This window comes from Venturia canescens, chromosome 3, assembly GCF_019457755.1.
Source record: "Venturia canescens isolate UGA chromosome 3, ASM1945775v1, whole genome shotgun sequence".
Lineage (NCBI taxonomy): Eukaryota > Metazoa > Arthropoda > Insecta > Hymenoptera > Ichneumonidae > Venturia > Venturia canescens.
The window spans coordinates 8376626-8395624 of NC_057423.1; the positions used below are offsets into that span (position 1 = coordinate 8376626).

At 36.9% G+C, this 18999-nt stretch overlaps 5 protein-coding genes across 9 annotated transcripts; 2 read left to right on the top strand and 3 right to left on the bottom strand.

Annotated features, from left to right (window-relative positions):
• Window positions 1-9: 9 nt before the first annotated feature.
• Window positions 10-3057, bottom strand: LOC122408198 (caspase-1-like). Its single transcript, XM_043414848.1, has 3 exons — window positions 2731-3057; window positions 1945-2204; window positions 10-1780 (listed from the first exon to the last, which is right to left on the bottom strand). Exons 1-3 carry the CDS (start codon window positions 2811-2813, stop codon window positions 1209-1211), a joined length of 915 nt encoding a protein of 304 aa, XP_043270783.1. The 5' UTR covers window positions 2814-3057; the 3' UTR covers window positions 10-1208.
• A 78-nt stretch (window positions 3058-3135) lies between these two features.
• On the top strand, window positions 3136-6381 carry LOC122408194 (BRISC and BRCA1-A complex member 2-like). Of its 4 annotated transcripts, none has more exons than XM_043414841.1 (5): window positions 3136-3152; window positions 3419-3605; window positions 3680-3978; window positions 4640-5026; window positions 5206-6381. In XM_043414841.1, the coding sequence occupies exons 2-5, from the start codon at window positions 3518-3520 to the stop codon at window positions 5572-5574; spliced, it is 1143 nt and encodes a 380-aa protein (XP_043270776.1). In that variant the 5' UTR covers window positions 3136-3152; window positions 3419-3517; the 3' UTR covers window positions 5575-6381. The 4 variants fall into 4 exon arrangements, with proteins under 4 accessions (XP_043270776.1, XP_043270774.1, XP_043270775.1 ...); XM_043414839.1 differs by lacking the exon at window positions 3136-3152 and adding an exon at window positions 3165-3298; XM_043414840.1 differs by lacking the exon at window positions 3136-3152 and adding an exon at window positions 3192-3209.
• On the bottom strand, window positions 6273-14285 carry wapl (wings apart-like). Its single transcript, XM_043414834.1, has 10 exons — window positions 13271-14285; window positions 10736-12576; window positions 9952-10200; window positions 9313-9786; window positions 8434-8656; window positions 8144-8359; window positions 7874-8053; window positions 7683-7771; window positions 7452-7553; window positions 6273-7239 (listed from the first exon to the last, which is right to left on the bottom strand). Exons 1-10 carry the CDS (start codon window positions 13452-13454, stop codon window positions 7090-7092), a joined length of 3708 nt encoding a protein of 1235 aa, XP_043270769.1. The 5' UTR covers window positions 13455-14285; the 3' UTR covers window positions 6273-7089.
• A 583-nt stretch (window positions 14286-14868) lies between these two features.
• On the top strand, window positions 14869-17123 carry LOC122408197 (germinal-center associated nuclear protein). The gene is made up of 7 exons (XM_043414847.1): window positions 14869-15111; window positions 15188-15379; window positions 15454-15615; window positions 15969-16220; window positions 16308-16448; window positions 16639-16831; window positions 16905-17123. The coding sequence occupies exons 1-7, from the start codon at window positions 15053-15055 to the stop codon at window positions 16971-16973; spliced, it is 1068 nt and encodes a 355-aa protein (XP_043270782.1). The 5' UTR covers window positions 14869-15052; the 3' UTR covers window positions 16974-17123.
• On the bottom strand, window positions 17058-18981 carry MED4 (mediator complex subunit 4). Of its 2 annotated transcripts, XM_043414850.1 has the most exons (4): window positions 18843-18981; window positions 18352-18758; window positions 17448-17567; window positions 17058-17369 (listed from the first exon to the last, which is right to left on the bottom strand). In XM_043414850.1, the coding sequence occupies exons 1-4, from the start codon at window positions 18908-18910 to the stop codon at window positions 17200-17202; spliced, it is 765 nt and encodes a 254-aa protein (XP_043270785.1). In that variant the 5' UTR covers window positions 18911-18981; the 3' UTR covers window positions 17058-17199. The 2 variants fall into 2 exon arrangements, with proteins under 2 accessions (XP_043270785.1, XP_043270784.1); XM_043414849.1 differs by having other exon boundaries at window positions 17058-17567.
• Between the last annotated feature and the right edge of the window lie 18 nt (window positions 18982-18999).

Sequence of the window (18999 nt, forward strand, 5' to 3'; positions counted from 1 at the left end):
AACCTTCCCTTTTTCTTGAACATCATATTTTATTGATTCATATAAAAAGCATACAAATTGCATCCAAAAATTTTGGCGTTTACGAATTATTACTGCGGTACAAAAAAAAATTATAAAACTATAGAAGTTACAAAATTTTGTGACATTCTTGGGCACTGGGACTTATCGAACCAACGGATAACTGGTCCCAAATAGTTATTCAGTTTTCAACGGTTAATGCACTCTGAACATTTACCAATATATATATTTTCATAAAGTAGTATTTAGACATTTATCGATACGTGGTCCTATCGACTACGATTTACGACGACCATGATTTTTATCACAATGTTTTTTAGTGAGACATGTTTTTTGAGGCATACAAAACTTTTCATACCATTTTGAGTTCACGGTTGGAATAATGTATTGAGAGGGAAAAAACACTATGGATGGTGCGATCGAGAAATCATTGAACACAAGATTAATGTTACTATTGATAGTCCTCCAAACTTCACGTAATTAGCGCCAAAATAAAAAAAAAATCGATCATCACCAATAAAAAGCATTAGAGATCATAGAAATAAATTCAAAAATACGTATAGGGATTGAGCACGAATGATAGAAATATAATTACTCAAGTTTGTCAAGTCGCCACGAATCAAAGTGACGCCTCAAAAGCTTGGATAATTATCTATAAAAAAAAAAAAAATTACACGTCTAATTTGTCGTATGTATAAGTATCGAAATAGGCTGTCGCCAAAATGAGAAAAACGACGATTCGTTGTCAGGAGTAAAATTACTCCGCTTCGTAGATCCACTGAGCAATAATCTCATAAATGCGATATATAAATGCAGGTATTACCACGGTTATCCTCTTCTTAGGCACGGTTGTGTTCTCGACAAAACCAACAACGGCAAAATCAAATGGAATAATTGCAATGTGAAATTTTGTTTTTCAGAAATGTAAAAATTCGATTAGAAAAATGTTTTCACATAGTACTTTATCTTATACTATATTCGAAACCGTTCAAGTTTAATGAAAAACTTGATACTTGTAGAAATACGGTATTCTTATTGTTTGATAACTTTCACTGAGATTGTCTAAACAAAAATGTCGATATTTGGTGCAACTAAAATTCTATTTTGCCCACTACTCGCTCCAGTCTTTCGTTGTTTGTTCATGTTTGTTCTTTGCATCGACCTCTCAATATGGAAACGAAAAAAGTATTCTAGACAGCACCGTGACCATCTCCGTTTTTCGGAGGTGGAGTGAATTTAACCAAACGCGTAAGCATCGAAGTGATACAAGGAATTTGTTTTTGCTGGTGCATCGCTGCATTATCAGGAGTGTTCGATTCAAAGTCAATCGCTACTCGTTGCGATACGAAAGTCAGCAGAGTCAATATGTCATAACGAGTGCCATTTTCACGCAGCTCAAGACACAGAGCTTGCATGAACCATGAGCCGCGTGTTGTATTGCGCCATGAATAAAAGCCAGGAATGGTAGAATATGCGATGAGAAAATCTGCGTGAGTCGGAATACGAAAGGACGTCGTTCCTGGACCATCCGTTTCCGTACGATCCTTCATCGTTGTTCCACCGTCAAGTTTATCACCTTGACACGCTTGAATAAAAAATAATTTTGGTTTGCCAGCCAAAGACGGACACTTGTCCGCTGTGAAGTGAGACCAGATAGTATCTGCTTTGTACGGTGTGTCATGGGCGTACAATAGACCGAGCTCTCCATGGCTCAAAACAGCTACGATTAAACAATCGTGGTTGGAATGGTCCATTTCAGCAACTAAACAGAACATCAGATATTGTTGATTATTGAATGAAAAATATAATTCAATCATTTTTGCGGAATATGTATTTCATGACATGAATGTTAAGCAATGATTTATAAACTTTTGGACTGAATAGTTTTTATAAATTTCTGTAGATATGAGCATATATGATACATACTTCGCTCTAAATTTTTGACAACATCTTTATGGGTAGCATTATGAAAATCATTCACTTCGAATCCGAGATCCTTGAGCGTATTGACTAGATTTTCGCAATCTACATTTGTGCCGCTTCGTGCTTTCAAATGGGTGACAGTGAAAAATTCATGATTAAATATCACAGCAAGGCCACGCTTTGCATGATTCATTCTGTAGTGCGTTGCATAACGCTCCGTTGGCGCTGTTTGCAACGATCCGCCAAAAGGACTAACACTGTTTCTGCAAAATTTGAAATATTGAATATTTTTTTTTTCCATGGCAGGTGTCAGCATAATTCATATGAAAAAACTTTTAACATGATAATCTTTTATTCAGACTGCCTATTGGAAAACCAACGAAATATCGATCTTCAAGAGGCTAAGAAAATGTTGGTTTAAGCAACTTGTCTAAAACAAGCTAGTCTTGGAATGGAGTTTTTGTTGGAATTCAAAAATTATTTGTAATCTTGAACGATAATAATCAATGTATCATTGAGATGCATGAAAATTCCCTCAAGAGAATCGTAAATTATATCGATCCAGCCTATTCAATCTGTTGCTGCTACTTGAATAGACGCTTTGAATACTCTCTGCTTCGACGACTGACGTAAAAAAAAGGCAATATCGTTTCCTTACACAAATTTGCATAATGCACATATCGAATGTGTAAAGTAGAATTGGATCATTGTTGGTTAAATATTTTGACGAGCGAGATAAATAGTAATCAATATTAAATGTCGTTGACCTCGTGAATGTCATAAACTCACTTTCCATATCCAAATGCATCAGGGTTGTCCGTGCTCCGATCGATGCCATTGCCCGCGGAGCTGTCAATCTCATTCACGCTCATAGTTTCCAAATAACCTAGAAAACTGATTATTCAGGAAATAGGAGTCACAAGTTTCTTTCTCGGAGAAAATTGATAAATATTGCAAACGGTGTGCCAATCAAAGGTTCACAATCGAATGTACGATTGAAGGAAGGTGAATATACGGACAAAAGATACAAAAAAACCACTATATTCAAAGTATAGACAGAAGAATTTTATTAAATACACGTCGCTGCGTTTGACCCTCGACCAAACACAATGGTGCACAATGGCAATGGCACAATGGAGTGGTATTGCGTGAGATTCGGAGGGAAAACGGACTTGATTGATTGTAAAGAAGCGCTACTAGCGGACAAATATGTAAACATGAAACTTTCTTGGAATTGCGAATCTGTGTAACCCGCTTTTTTCTCTTTGGTAACGCGCGCCACGCACGTTTGTTTTACATTTTATACTATAACTAAAAGTAACAGAACGACGTTAGGCTAGAAAACGCTATCGCTCCGGTAAAGAGTCTCTGGCAGCATATCTTATTATAAATGTACTTGTCTCAGAGTCGCTGCCGCGACTCTAGATCCTGGCTAGATCGCTTCTTGACAGCGCAATAATGTTATTTTTTGTTTAAGTGGAAACACAACAAATTCTAATAATTATCGCATCAATGGTCAACGCATGGTCCGGGTATTCGTGATAATCTAAACGACGACAGTAAACGGACTACAAAAATGTTGAATCAAAACCAAATCAATCTACCTGACATTGACGAAGCGTTTGAGAAATTCGTCAGAAGGGTTTTGGAGACTCAAACTTTTGGTGAGACAAATTTCAACGTTCTTTCTGTACCTTGTAAACAGTTAAACCAACTTTTTTTTTATTATAATTTTCAGGAGTTACTCGGAAACCTATTGAACTGAGATGTGTATCGAGCTCCAGTAAAAAAAAAGCAGATCGCTTTACTTTCGCAATTCCCTATGCGAGACACACGCTACAATGGACCGTTCTGTTCAATTCGAACTGTCCTGAAATGGGACCTGATTTTGAATTTCATGATGAATTGTTTCTTGCTAATCCAGATTGTGATACTATCGAAACACATATTCCCAGTCTTGCTAATTGGGAAGCTATCAAACCTGACAGTCTCCTCTGCGTTTTGAATGAGCTTACTTTGTGCTATAAACAGCATCAAGTAAGTCAAAAAACAATTTTAAAAAAATGGATGACCGGAAAAAAAATTTATTTTAAAAGAAATACATTGCAAAGTCATAGTCAAAAGCCCTGATATTTATCAATTCATCTTAGTATTATTACTATTTAAAACTTTGCTGTTAACCCTTCTCGTATACCTGGGATCCAGTGGCCCATAAACTTTCCGTGTGTTCTTATGAGAATTGAGCTAAAAGTGTGTACTCGAAGGGTTAAAACAACATAAAAATTAAAAAATATTTACATAACAAAGTTCTACTAACTGCACTAGAAAATCAATATCTGATCTGAACTCATTTTCATTACATTGTAAGAGAACAAAGTTCAAAAATTCATGCCTCAAGTTAGCCAAACACACTGAAGTTTATCATTTGGAAAATGTCCCGCAATAATTCCTTTTTGGGATACTGGATTATTAAAGTATCAGCAATTGTTTGATGACACGAATCCTCCCCTGGTTTTTTATTTTATACAGAAAGATATTGGAAGGAAATTTTTCAGAAATAATTCTCAAACGTGCGATTTAAAAAATGTACAGAAATTCTGAGGCAGTTTTTGTTATGAAAATATTTAAATCTCCTTTCAATCATTTTTGTTATTTTTCCAGTATTGTATTATATTTATGCACGTGCTTTCATTTTCAGATTGATTTATTGAGTAGAAATGAACAACACCTGCATTTGCAGTATACAACGCTGATCGACAATGCTGATGTATGTTCCAAAGATGTTGAAATAATTCTCCTACCAGATGCTGAGTCCCCGAATGAAGTTAGATTCGTGATTCAACTGGCTATGGATTTTTCGCGATTACCTGGACGGAGCCACAATGCAGTGAACGATGCAGCCATGTTGACCATTACTTATCAACAGCAAAATTGGAATAAGGGCATACCTCTACTTCATTTGAGCACAACCTTGGAAGAAACTTTCAATAAAGCTGGTTTTTCGAACTTGAGCATACCGCCGTTGTCACGGGATCAATCTGTCGTGGATTACGTAACGCATATGAAGAAAATGATTTCAGACAAGGTAAGAGAGTATTCAAAGATTTTTCTTTTTTCAATTTTCTCATCTGCGATTAAAAATAAAACCAAGTCTTTCGGAGACACTGAGTTGAAGTTTCGGAAAATTGCATACTTAAAAACTTTGAAGAACACTCCTCAAGTTTAAGTAATAAGTAAAGTAATAATTTCATTTTTCAATTACAGATTGATTCGATAATAGATTGTTACGAAAAGAGAATGAATTTCGTATCAACACTGTTATTTTTTCAAAGACGCAATGTTGTCGAGTACGATGCGACTGATTTCACTCGCATCACAATACTCCTTGAGGAGCAGGATTTCTATTTTCTCGTTCACTTCATATTATCTCCTACGTTTCCGGCCCAGCAACCAAATGTCATGCTTCAGTCGATTTACCATGTAAATCCTAAGACTGACGAGCTAGTCACCCACCCGGTATCAAGAATGCTTTACAGCCCACGATGGGAATCAAAACGAATGATTGCTGAAATATTGAAGCAGGTTGTACAAAAAGACGCGATTTGTTTAAGGAATGCAATATCCATTCGCTGATCAAGCAGGCCAAAGTTTTTCACCACTGCTATGTTCGTTCCTACGTTTCAATATGATATGGTTTTGTTGTACATTTCAAATATTCAAGATCATTTACTTTAATTTTTTTTATAAGAATGCGCTTTTTGGTCATACGAGAAAAATAAACACTGATGCATGACGAAAAAACGACCCATTTCAAAATGTTAAAAAAATTCTATCGAAAAAAATCTTTATTAGTGATGAACGCGTAAATTTGATACCAAAAGATTGTGAGATCCTAAAATAAAAATGATTTAAAAAAAAAGAACATGTACCACTATTATTCCTTGATAAATTATGGGAAAAAATTACAATCATAATTACTTTTGAAAATCGTAAATTGTATGGTCTGTTCAGGCCCTCCCTGATTATGAATAGCATCCGTTGTTGACCGAAATCCGTATCAAAAAGCCTGGTCATAATTTTTCATTCCACTCTAACCGCGTTTACAGTTAAGCGGTTGAAATTGTAGCAAGGAACCACGAGGTTAAACTTTTAACGCAGGAAATTTCTTAGAAAAACGTCTTTGGATGCATTATGCTGATTTGAACAGAATAGTTTTACTGTGGAGACTGCATAAGATTTTTAATGAATATTGGAAATTACGTTGAAAAGTAAAAGCAGAGAGGAATGAAAATAAAGTTTTCTGGGAAATGGAAATTCACAAGACATTGATGGTTCTTTCATATGTAAGGTACAATTATAATTTATAAATTTACATTTACAAGGCTTACAGTGTAATTTTTAAATTTAATATTAAAATAAACTTGCACAGCGTAAACACTATGTCGAATTAACCAATGGGCTATACTCGAACCTTGTATCTTTATTTTCCATCTTCGACTTGCTGATTTACAATGCGGCATATTCCTTCTTTGTCGGAGCATCTTATCGTCAATAATGAAAGAAAATAAAACGGGGGTGCTTGAAAATGAACGTAAAAAATGGCTACGACACAATGCGAAATAAAAAGGATAGAAGGAGGATTCTCGTTTTTGCAAGACATTGAAATGAAACGTGATATCACGCGATTTCAGTGCCCCCCCTCGCTTAAACTCGAGCATTCAATTGATCATGTGTCATTGGGCACTTGTGAGAGAAAAAACTTTCGGTTTAATTGGTTTGCAGCCGCGCCTAAAAAGTATTTCTATAATTCCGAACGACTACTTAAGTAACAAACTAAAAACTTAATGCTGATAAAGTGTCTGCTGTAATCAAGAGCGAATACATCGAGTTTTTTGGGCGGAGGAAAAGAGAATTGGGATAATAATGAAAAAATACAGCAATAAATTATGTAAATGAATAAATATATATCAAAATATGTGTTCATTATGAAACAGGTCCGTCCACACTGCGATGAAGGGATTTCGCCTTTTTTTTATCTCCTTTTCTTTTTTGTTGGACACGTGCAGCTTTGGCTCTCTATTTTCGCGTCTGATTTTTTTACTTTTCTCATCGCGGATGCATCTCGTACGTAAATTTATCTAGTTGCGATCAAGACGACGAGAGGTCGAGCATTATACTCGATTCTTCCAATGCCGGCAGCGGCAGCTCGTTTTTCTCTTCTTCAGCTCTGGCATCTGATAACTTTAGGAACTTGATCACCTTGTCCGTTGCAGCAATACCGCAGCTACTCGCTTCATTCTGGGTTTGGATATGAAATATGTTTGAGAAAAAAAGGCAAAAATATGTCGATCTGATTTTTCAAGATGGAATACTGGGAAAGCCGAAACATTTGAAAAAATTTGTGAGAAAAAATTATTTGGCAATTTTGGAATAGCAAAATATTTGAAGATGGAATAATTTGATAGAAAATTGTTCGTGAAAGCTTTTTTTTGACGAATCAAAGTACTTACCGATGCCGTAAGGTTCATAAAGTTGAAGAATTTTTGTAAAACGGTCACCATTGTCCCGAAATTGTTTTCAGGCAGCATACTACGGACTGCAGATTCATATTCCTAGAGTTTCATGAATCGAATTTGTATTAAATTGCAAATGAATACGAAATATCGAGAAAAAAGCTGTTTTCATATATAACTAACCAATTTCATTTAGTAATTATTAGGAATTTCGGTGAAAAAAATTACCTTGTTATCCATCACTAAATATCCGAGAAGAAGTACGACGTAAGCCCCGATCAATGTGTGTTCCATATGACGACCAGCTTTCTGTAACACTGTAACGAAAATCCATGAATGAATCAGTAACAGTTTAAGTATTACTTAAAATTAAGTTATTCATTCTAAAGATGATGCAGGTTAGTGATAAATTATTTTACATTTGGTAACGGTTTCTTCAATGAACTCTTCTTGCGATTTAGTGGTTGTGGAAACTGTTTCGGTTTGTTCCGAATCTTTTTTCCCATCAAGAATCGCATCGGTTTTCTGTTCCTCGGCACGGGCGAGTTCTTCTTGTTTGTAGAATAGTTCTATTAGCGCCTCGACGCCACTATCATCAGCTGATGTAAAAAGAAAAGAGAACTCGGGTGAATTAAGTTTGAAAGATGAAACATAAGAGTAGAATAAACGATGAAAAAAAATGCACGTACTGTCGAACAAATTCTCGAGATAAGGCGGTGCTTTTGATTCGATGAGAAGTTTCTTGTTGTCGTCGCACTGTTCGACGAGATTAATAAGAAGTATCAGAGCCAACATCATCAGATCGAACCGTTTCTCGTCCGGCAACGACTCGGGCAATCGTAGCAAAAGATTAAGACTGCAATCAACGACGCCCGTTTGAGCACCAACTGATTTGCTCCCGAAAGCTGTATAAGATAAACAATTCATTGAATTCTCACTCCAGTGGATTTTTATCAACACATATTGAAGCTCAACTTACATTGTCGATTAAAGCGATGCGTTAAATTGATGAGAACTTTAATAATAGCGAAAAGGCATTCTCGAACGACAGCTCCGGTTGATGTTTTGTCAGCCGGATCAATCGTTGGATAAATCGGTATTTCTTGGCCACAAAGATGATAGAGACTTGCTAGTGTACTGACCATTATCCCGTCTCCGTATTTTAACAAATAAACTTGGTTCTCCTCATTCATGTGAGTCACCTGTTAATAACAAATTCGTAGTCCGTTGAAAGATAAATCAGTTGTACGCATGAAAGCGAGACGTCATATCTTCTTAATAGCAGTCTATTGTAATTTTTAATAATGCTATAGTTTGAATCCGTGGCATGCAACGGAGTCGCCTTTTTTTGAGTCAAGGCCATTACTTGTGTGTACTTTCTACCGTAGATTTTAACGATATTTTAAGTAATAAACAACAAAAGCTACGAAAATTGTTGGGACAATCTCGAATTATTTTTATATAATGCAAAAAAACGAAAACATATTTTGTTGTAATCTGACGTAACTAATTTCGCGATGGAAATACGAAAACTTAAAAACATTACGGTGTATTAAAATAAAAATACATCGCTCGATTCTACGTTTTTTACTTTGCAATGTGGCGCGACATTCGACAACTGTGTTTGATGTTCTATATCAACTGTAGTTGAATTCACAAAGCCAAAATGTGCACAGCTGTTTTTCGTTTTGAATTGAGAAGATAAAAATTCATGATACACGTACAAAACCATTTATTTATGAATTGTCAAGCTAAAACGCAATAAAAAGTCAGTTGAAATGAAAAATGTTGTATTTTGTGCTCTAAAATATAATTTAGGCCTTGAATCTGACGGTTTTTTGGGTGAATGTATACTTACATTTTCGAGTACGCGCAAGCACCTATCAACTTTGCGAAGTTTGTCGAGCAACGGTTCTGACCAGCCGGCTCTTGTAACTTCGCTCGCGTTAATATGACGATGACAATCCTTAATTGTTTTGACAATGTGTTCGAGTCCACCCAGTTCTCGCAATTCCTCCTTGAACCATTCGCCAGCGCGTCTTGACGTCAGACTCAACAATGTCTCCATAGCCAATTGACCGACGGTTATATTATCGAGATTCAGGTGTTTCGCGTGTCCTTGGGCTTGTATATCCGCACACAATTGTCGTACTTTTTCCTTGTTTTTCAAAAGTTCGACGCGACTTAGCCCACAATCATCCAATGCGTCTTTGTGACTCGCATCGGACTCCAAAAGACTCAGCATCAATTCCAAACAATCACGGTCCAAGTCCATCGCCAAACGGTCTTGGCTCAGCACGAACATTACCGTCGCTGTGCATAATCCGAGGCTCTGACAAAACAAATGAACGTATCCGATTAGACGTGAAAAAATAAAAAATAATAAAACTCGATTCATTAGACTGGGTAAACCTAAGAAATTTGTCAAAGTGAAATACTGAATTTTTTATTTCCAACTAAATATCGCATCATTTCCGTTGCTCTCGTTTCAATTCACCTGATCTTTGGTCGCGTCGTGAAGAGCTTTGAAAAATTTGGCCACCGTACCGTGAGCTCGAACATGCATTCTGAAGGCTGGAGCCATACATTTACTAGCAAGCCTAATGGCCGAAAGGCAACGTGTGGCGTTTGGATTGTTTTCCCGCAACGTATCGAGAATATATTCGACGTCGTCGTTAAACTCTTGAAATTCACCGCTCTCCTGTATTTGATGGGCTTTCTTTACATTTTTAACGACGGTATAGAACTGAAAAATAAAAATGAATTATAATTTAACATTTCGTTGAGGAAACGTCAAAAAATATCTTTTCTACGCCATTTTAGCTGCTGGAATTAATGACGCAACAAAAGATGTTTTTTATGTCATTGAACTTTTATACAACCAGAATTTTTTAATTCGCAATGACGATTTTTTTCTTTGCAAGTTTCTATTTACAAAGTACTTGAAAATAAATTTAACAGTTCCCATAACGCTATCCAGGGTCAAGGCGATCCCAGATCTTCGAACTGTTTCCAAACAAAATATTGATATTGAAATTCGAAAAAAATGGTGTGTATCGATTCTAATGATTTGTTTATATTTATGCGAAAAATGATCAGACGATAGAAATGATTTTTTAGTTAGAAATACTTGTTAAAATGTGTGAAAATATCTGCAGATGTCAACGATAAATAATCAATACAAATGCAATTCAGCGGCATAGTTTTCGAAGTTATTTTCAGTTTTTAAACAACAGCAAAGCTGCTCTCCTTCAAGGATGAATTCAAATCTAATAACTTACTCCTTTGACTTTTTTGCCACATCTTATACTGGTAATAGCTTCAGTTTGGTCGGTGAAATCCATGTCGGTTTCGGGATAAGTAACGACTCTGGTGAGTTGCGAGGCTTCGAATTCTTCTTCGAAAGCAACGGAACCAGCGTTGCTGTGAGATCCACTGGCGGTGTTGGGTGTAGCATTGCCAGTTCCGGTACTTTCCGGCGTTCCAGATTCTTTGTCGCTTTCGCACCATTTGTGTTTATACAAGGCTCGTCTTTTGTTGCCGTTGGTAGCACCGGTTGAGCGACTTTTGAAAATGCTGCCTTTTTTGGTCGCTGGTTTTTTCGCGTCGAGATTCATCGACAATGTTTCGAGAGGTTGTGATTCTTCCTCTACGGGATTTGGATCATTGGTGGGTTGATCATTGTCGACGGGACCTCCGGCTTCTTCGCTTTCGTCGTCGCTGCCGGAGTACCAATCCTGATCGACGAGTGTTTTCGCAGCGGCGGTTTCGACGTCCATGGGTGCCGGGATCACGGGAGCTTCGACTTGCATTTCCTTTTCTGAGGGCTCCTCCACCTCGGTTTCTTGTCGAGGTTCGATCGGAGGAATCTCTCGTACTGGCTCGAGGACTGGTTCGGCATTTGGTAAATCGATGCAGCAATGTTGAACGGCATCGTCGTCGGGTCCGCTATCGATGGCTTCTTGAGGAGTTGCCGCGCGTTGAACCGGTAACGTCGAAATTTCTCCTCTGATCATCATATTGTCAGCGTCGCTGGACAATATGTCGATGAGCTCTTGAGTAGTTGTTGGTAGAGGTTGATCCCGGCCTATGAGAGGCTCTATCGTCGGCTTGCTCGAATAACTCGTGGTACAATCAGTCTTTACAATATCATAATGCGATATGAGTGTGTTATTCGAATCGGTAACGGATTTTCGTAGAGTCAGTGAGAGACCAGAACTGTGAGAATTCGGTGTGGTCGGGGGTGCTGGTGAGGTCGTTGGTGTTTGCGGTTGTTGCTGGGATGCTGAAGGATTAACCAAAGAGACGGAGGAGGATGAAGAAGAGGAGGAGGAGGAGGAGGACAACGAAGAGGTGAGCCCTAAGTCGAGTTGTTGGAGGTTCTTAGCTCGACTGCGTGTCGTTCTTCTCATATCAGAATTGTCCAGTGGTATAGAAACAGTCGTTACGATTGGTTGCTGGTGGTGAGAGGTGGCGCGCGAACTGTTGCTCGTTCTGGTGTCCTGTCTCAAAGCAATCTCAGGACTGAAGCTTTTACGATCGAGCTCGATTTTCGACGGACTCGAATGCGGTGTTGTTATTCTGTATGTCTCGGGCTCGGAATCCAAATTTTCTTGAACGTCCGGACATAGCAATCTCGCTGTACCCTTACATATTCTCAATACTATCGGCGGTTTACCGTCGTCCCGGTTATTCGAAGCTTCGCTCGAGCTATTCTCGAGTATCGGGGCATCACTAATGCTCTTTCGTGACGCTGCTGTCGCGTGAGAAGACACTCCCTTTGATAGAGATTGCTGGTGCTTACCAACCGTCTGCTGTGAATGAGCGTTTTGCTTTTGACCTCGTGAACGAACGTACTGCGAGGTATCAGGTACTTGTTGCTTGTAAACTGACGTATCTTGAAGCTTGGGCTGGTCCGCAGTCGTCGCAACGCTAGGAGCGTTTCGACTTTTGAAAAATTTCTTCGGTTTTGGAATCACAGCCGGTGCAGCCTCCGATTTCGTCTCCCGGTCTGGCTCAAACGAAAACGGATCCGTTATCGTTGTTACGCGTGCGTTCTGATTCGCGTAGTCCAACTTTGCTCTTTTCGCTCCGAAAGACTTCACAATCTCGTCTCTTCTTCCTGAAATCATATTTTTCGATCACAATGTACCTGATCGTTTTGCCGAGTGTTCACACTAATATCTTCCATGGTTTTCACATTATTTTACATTCTATCAAAACCTCGTAAAATGAAATAGAATGAGCAACCAATTAAATAGAAAAACAAAATATTTCTTATTCATGCAAGATTATATATCAAGGAGACATTTTTCATAAAACTTGCATTGTTGCAATAACTTTTGTTTTTAAAACTTGTGTTATCAAATTAGCAAGCTTTATCTTTCGAGCATGTACTCGATTTGTTTGAAACTTATTATAATATATCTTATCAACACGGTTTTATCACTTTAACAGCGACTCTGAAGCATGAACCAAATTCAACATGGACAAACACATTCAAACATCATTGTCAAGCAGCACTTATGGAAAATACATAGAAACAAGTAGGCTGTGAGACATGAACAATAAAATTGAGTTACAAATACTGGAAGCAACCATAAAAATTGACTATCAGAAGTAATGACACGTGACTGAACGTGTTACCAAGGAAGGAAAAATTGCAAATGGAAAAATTGTTATGAAGCAATAAAAATGCAATAAATATTACCTGAGAGTAATATTTAGTCAAGTCGAGAGAATGGTAAAAGTGGACAAAATGATAGCGAGATAGAAAATTAACAGTATCAATTGTATGAAGCATCATTTAACGTTACCATTGATACTGGTACTTCGGATGGATGTAAATGATGTGATACCCCATTTTCCGACGGTACCAGCTGACTTAGCAGCAGAGGGTCTGTTGCTGTTTTCCCTGAAGAGTTTGTCGAACTGAATGCTACCAGGTGTAACAGTGTTCACCTTTCGACTGTATGACTTGGTGCAGCTGCGAGAAGTCATTTTTCCAAAACTTTTCTCAGTATTGAATCCTTCCTCTTTTTTTTGTTTCTTATCTTTGTTACGATCTCACGAAACAAATAGCATTCCAAGAGTCACAATTTACGATATATTGCCTCATAATTTCGTGATTTCGTCTCACCAAGCACGCCAGTATTAAACACAACGCGTTTATATGTATATACATGTACGTGGTTGATAGTTATAATGTGTATAGGGACGATTTAAGTCGTAACACTCGCGGGTTACGGTCGATGAGGAATTTGATTAATATTTTTTTCTTTTTCAAAATTCTAATTGGAATTACTTTTTTCCGTTTATGTCGATTAACGTTATATTCGGCACGAATTGTACGAGGGCGTGTGTAGAAAGCTAATTGACCAAATAGATATTTCGGAACATACGAGAGAAACAAACGCCATGTTACTATTCTATCTCTTCCTCTCTTACACTCGTCTTTTCTCTCTCACTCACGTACACACATTCACTCTCGCCTCAGTTGCTCTGCTGCTCGATGCACGAATAAAATCTGTTTTTTTTTTTTAATCTTTGCAACCATGGATTTCAACGTTTTACGATCTTCCGAATTAACCCGTTTAACATTTTCTAGTCTAATTATAACCGCTCGTTTGCGCCACACTTTTGTTACGATTTATATACTGTACTGTTTTTCTTCTTTCTTTTTTTCCGAACTATAGTTACTTTCTGTACTCTTCTCCTTTCAATTACGATGAAAAAATAAAAATAAAATGTGAGCCCTCAATCATAACATGATCTTTGCCATCTGTCGAATGTTTTTTTTATTCTTCTTCGCTCGGGGAAACTCTTGTGTGTGCGGAACGAGAAACAGACATATACACATTCGATGTTGAATACCGAGACGTATACAATAATAATATATTACACACGCAGAAGGAAGTGAAAAGAACGATAAAATGAAAAAGAAAGAGCTAGAAAGAATCGAGGGAGATATTACTTCTTTGAGCGACAGCCATATCGTTGGAGACACGGCGACTATTCGTACTCGTGTAATATTTTTAACGACTTTTTACCGATTGGGATTTTTGTCCGAAATATATATATTTTTGAGGCTATTTCCCAGCAGTGCTTCTAGATTCTTCGTTCCTATTTTTGCATGGTTATTATTGATTTTTTTTACACTATTACGGAAAACTACGAATTCTTTGGGAAAAACTTAAATCACATTCTCGTATGCTTGAGTTATTGTGCGTCCCGAAGGCAAAAGCGTCGATGAAAAAAGTGTTTTGGAATCATTATATATTTATAATAAAGAATGAAACGGGCGATCAACAATGTCGAGAGCTTTGGCGACTTTCCGTCAGACGAAAAGGAGGGTTTGGCGTGCATGACGGTATGGTCGCGCGCGCGGGACGAAATGCAACCAAACTTTGCATTAACACCACTAGTGGCCAGTCGCGGCGCTACTTCCGCTTTATTTATTTTTCCATTGTTTTCTTTTCGTGCGTACCAGAGGTTTCGTTTTCGAATCTGCCAATGTATAAACACCAATAAACACATACTTCATTATTTGATTACTAAACCATGAAAGTTTAAATATCCGCTGATAAACTTCGTAAAAAATGACGGAAATGCTTCAAGGAGCGTGTTTTGGGATGTGTTCCGAAAAAGAACGTTGGCTGTATGGACGTTTTACTTTTTTGCCAGTAAATGTTTTTTAAAGGTGACGTTTTTGTTGACTTACATTTACTTCGTAGCCGTGAACGAGAGGGCTTGTTGCACATTTTGGAGATAGACGATCGAACGAAGCATTTAAGAAGACCAAAAGCTGATCCAGCAAAAACTGTCAAATGTTACAGCCGACCCTCCGCTGGAAAATCTATGACAGATATCAGTGAACTTCGACCAGCACCTGTGCTCTTGATGACTATAAGATATTTGTTCAAAAAGTTATTAATCAACATCATTCAAAGTTTCCTTTCAGTCAATTTTTACATTAAATGGAAATACCTTACTGTTCTAGTGTTGCCACTCGTGCCGATATAAACTGGGCTCTGGTTTATGAATTCATTTTTGACAGACTAAGAGCCATTAGACAGGATGCAGTCATCCAGAGACTCAATATACCGATCAGTATAGAACTCTACGAACCTATAGTTAAATTCCATATTTATGCTGGAGAAAGGTAACTATGAAGTGAATTTTAGCCCAAAACTCCACAAATTTATACATTTGAAACACTGATGTCTACAACTTTAATGGGAGTTTTTAATACGAAAAAAACTTTGCCTTTTTAAAAATGACATTCCCAGAAGTTGAAACTTCTTTCTGAAAATCCATCAGTTGCCTTAGCGATATCAGAGGGCAATAAGAGCTGCCAATGACTATTGAGTCAACTGAATTTTCTTTTTCAATAAATACCAAAAACATCCTATTTGGACACATAACAAACTCAGAATTCTTATATTTGACAAGAAGCAATGAGCGTTGGACAAAGAAAATTGTCCAATTTTCAATTTATATGCAATCCTTTTCTAGAATGTGTGATCGACCTCTTGAGGAGTATGTGCCAAAGTTCAATGACCAACATTTACTAGAATGTATAAAACATTTGTTGGTTCTTTACGACGAACGAGAAAGAATTCCTGAAGAAAAGCATAACTTACAAGATCACATGGCTTGTTTGAGCATTAACGACAAGAGAGCACAGATCGAGGCTCTCTACATATTACTGTATCTTGGTGATGCTACAGCATTACAAAGAGGATTGTTGTTACCCAAGAAATACAGGTACATTCAGTTAGCATCCAGATTGGTCATTTTGTTATTATTACTAGTAATTCTTACTATTATTGTTGTTTTTTTGTTTCCCTCCAGAGAATCGAAGGAAGTAAAAAATGCCATGGAGATATCGCTCGCTTGGTACCTAAATAATTATGTGCGTGTGTGCAAACTCATAGGAAAATTAGAACCCATTTTTGCATGCGCTGCTCTCAGGAATTTACCGAGCATTAGAAGGTAATTTTTTTTTCACTTCATGCAGAAGGTAAAATTAGATTTTATATTAAACATATAAACTTAATGATTTTGATATGATAAATTTTTTCCCTCGAGTCAAATGAATATCTTACAAAAAAAATTCCAAATGATCTTGAAAAAGTGGTATTCATGCTCTCGTATACTTTGAGTTTATTCATTTATTTTTCAGGAATGCTCTACGTATCATGAGTTCAGGTTACAACAGTCAATCTCTTACTTTCCCGGGCTTAAGATTGCAAGAAATCTTATTGTATAGAGACATCAGTAAAATAGAGAATGACTGTAAATTGTTTGGGCTGACGTTTACTCGTGAAAAGAACGTGCAATTTCAAAAATCCAAATTCAACGAAAATGAACTTTTGGTCAGTCTTGAAAAATAGTTAAAATTGAAAGGAAAATAGAAACAAAAAGAATCAATTTTTATCTTTTTTGTAGGCGAACGTGGAAAAACAATTCAAATTCGAGGCTTTACATAAATTATTACCAGAAATACTGCTCGAATGACTGCAATATCGAACTTTCACGTGGCAACTGCAATATGGAGGTTCTTCGTGGATCAAATATTCCTAAGAGATCTCGCGGGACGAAGACTGTGATTAGACAATAAGTTTTAATCGTACGAGAAAAAAATATACAATATTTTTGTGTCGGAAATATCGTGTGAATACGAAGTTATTCGGAGGGACGAAAAGATCATTCGAGTTACAAATTCCATCGAAAGCTCTATAGATTATTGAGAATCGCTTGAAGAACTGCTTGACGAGTCTGTCGACATAACTTCAACGTCTTCATTCTCTTGTTTATGTGTGTTCATTGCAACACTTCCTTGGCCACCCATTGACATATGAATTTCACCAGATGGATGCCATGCAAATTGATTGGCCTGAGATATCGGTGGTTCTGAAAGAAACAGAAAAAACAAAATGGGGAAAACGGTATGGCTATTCTTTGATATTAAGAATCTCTTTTCGCACTTACCGCCAGGCGGATGTCCAGCTCTGTGAAGATCGGACGTTATTCCTGGATGCGATCCAAGCATTTGTCCGTTTAAGGGAAGATCGCTCAAACGTCCTAAATAGCCTAATCTCATTTCAATATCTGGAAAAAAACAGTATCAGTTGAAAGTTGGATTTCTGAGTCAGAATTCTGAACCCTATAAAATTATGGTATTGAACGTGCATTTTTGAAACGCAACTGTTTGTTGCGTTTCAAAATGCATTATTTTTATTTTACGGATTATTCAATTATTTACTCCAGGTTTAGATAAAAGGTTCTCAATCAATGTTAAATTATCATAGCTCTGTAAATTGGCTTTACAGTCTACAAAACTGAGGAAATTCATATTTCGAGAATGCAAAATTTATACAACAAAAAGACATTAAACATTTTTTGACCATCATAACTCACAATTATTCATTTATTTATATCTTTATCGTGAGTCCAATGCTTTTGCAAAAATTCAAACATTCCTGCTCTCGTATTTCCGTAAGTTTGTTTTTCATTGCAAATTTCTCAATGTCAAAAAAAATAAGGGATTGAAATCTAAGTTTTTAATCGAAGAAGCACATATATAAAAATTAAAAACCTTCGAGTGACAATTCAGACAAAAAAATAATTGAAGTTCTTGTAAATTCCATTTACAAAAATGGTGTCCATGGTGCAATTGAGAAAAAAATTATGTTCATGGTGCAATCGAAAAGAATTAACATTTGGTAACAATACAAAACAGTTTAGAATCTAGTTAAATTTCAGTATTTTCAATATAAAATAAAGTTTTAAATTTTTCGTTTTGAATTCATTTGGATCAAAATGTGAGAAATTTCTTTGCATCTTATTAATTTGAATTACAAGTTCTGAGCATAAAGAACTAAATTATTTTTACCTGTAGGATAAGGTCGTCTAGGATCCCCTTGTTGCCAAGTAAGAGGGGCACAAACAGCATTAGAAGCGCTAATTCGATGAGCAAATTTGATAAGTTCTTCAGAAGGTACAGGACGTTTATTAGCTCTGGCGATAGATTGCAATTTTTGCTTGGCTTGATAAATAGCGGTAGCTAAAATTTGCTCAGCTTCTTTTAACTGTCTTTGCAACTGTTGTATGTCTTGATCTTGTTTCTCGACTTCTGCTTTGAGAGCTTCCATCTTAAGGTCTATTTTCGCTTGTTCTGCAGCTTTTTTCAAAGTACTTTTCAATTCATTGTCTTTGGCCACTAAGAGATCTGTCAATTGGGCATGTTCGGTGCTCGATAGTTTCAGGTGTTTCTGAGCTATTGTGTTTTCTATCATTTCCCTAGAAAACGAATTCAAACATTTAAATTTCACGTCTTTATATTGTTATGAGAAAACATTTTCAAGGTTATGTTTGTCTACTTACTTTGCTATTAGCTCTATATCGTCAACGAGTGATAATAAAACTTCACGCGTACTTCTGTTACTCGCCATTTCTCTAAGCTGTCAAAGTTGACTCACGTTTTGTATTGTTTATTTCTTAATTTTAAGAAAAAGTAACGGACCAGACGTGTGACACGAAA

Coding starts and splice junctions, on each gene's coding strand:
- LOC122408197 (XM_043414847.1), top strand. CDS start 15,053: ATGACGGAAATGCTTCAAGGAGCGTGTTTTGGGATGTGTTCCGAAAAA. Junction 16,221..16,307: donor TTGTTACCCAAGAAATACAG/GTACATTCAGTT, acceptor GTTTCCCTCCAG/AGAATCGAAGGAAGTAAAAA. Junction 16,449..16,638: donor AATTTACCGAGCATTAGAAG/GTAATTTTTTTT, acceptor TTTATTTTTCAG/GAATGCTCTACGTATCATGA.
- MED4 (XM_043414849.1), bottom strand. CDS start 18,910: ATGGCGAGTAACAGAAGTACGCGTGAAGTTTTATTATCACTCGTTGAC. Junction 18,759..18,842: donor GATATAGAGCTAATAGCAAA/GTAAGTAGACAA, acceptor TTCGTTTTCTAG/GGAAATGATAGAAAACACAA. Junction 17,568..18,351: donor TAGACGACCTTATCCTACAG/GTAAAAATAATT, acceptor GTTTTTTTCCAG/ATATTGAAATGAGATTAGGC.
- LOC122408198 (XM_043414848.1), bottom strand. CDS start 2,813: ATGAGCGTGAATGAGATTGACAGCTCCGCGGGCAATGGCATCGATCGG. Junction 2,205..2,730: donor GATGCATTTGGATATGGAAA/GTGAGTTTATGA, acceptor CAAATTTTGCAG/AAACAGTGTTAGTCCTTTTG. Junction 1,781..1,944: donor TGTCAAAAATTTAGAGCGAA/GTATGTATCATA, acceptor TGTTCTGTTTAG/TTGCTGAAATGGACCATTCC.
- wapl (XM_043414834.1), bottom strand. CDS start 13,454: ATGACTTCTCGCAGCTGCACCAAGTCATACAGTCGAAAGGTGAACACT. Junction 12,577..13,270: donor CCGAAGTACCAGTATCAATG/GTAACGTTAAAT, acceptor ATATGATTTCAG/GAAGAAGAGACGAGATTGTG. Junction 8,657..9,312: donor GCTTGCGCGTACTCGAAAAT/GTAAGTATACAT, acceptor TGTTATTAACAG/GTGACTCACATGAATGAGGA.
- LOC122408194 (XM_043414841.1), top strand. CDS start 3,518: ATGTTGAATCAAAACCAAATCAATCTACCTGACATTGACGAAGCGTTT. Junction 3,606..3,679: donor TTTGGAGACTCAAACTTTTG/GTGAGACAAATT, acceptor TATAATTTTCAG/GAGTTACTCGGAAACCTATT. Junction 3,979..4,639: donor TGTGCTATAAACAGCATCAA/GTAAGTCAAAAA, acceptor TTTCATTTTCAG/ATTGATTTATTGAGTAGAAA.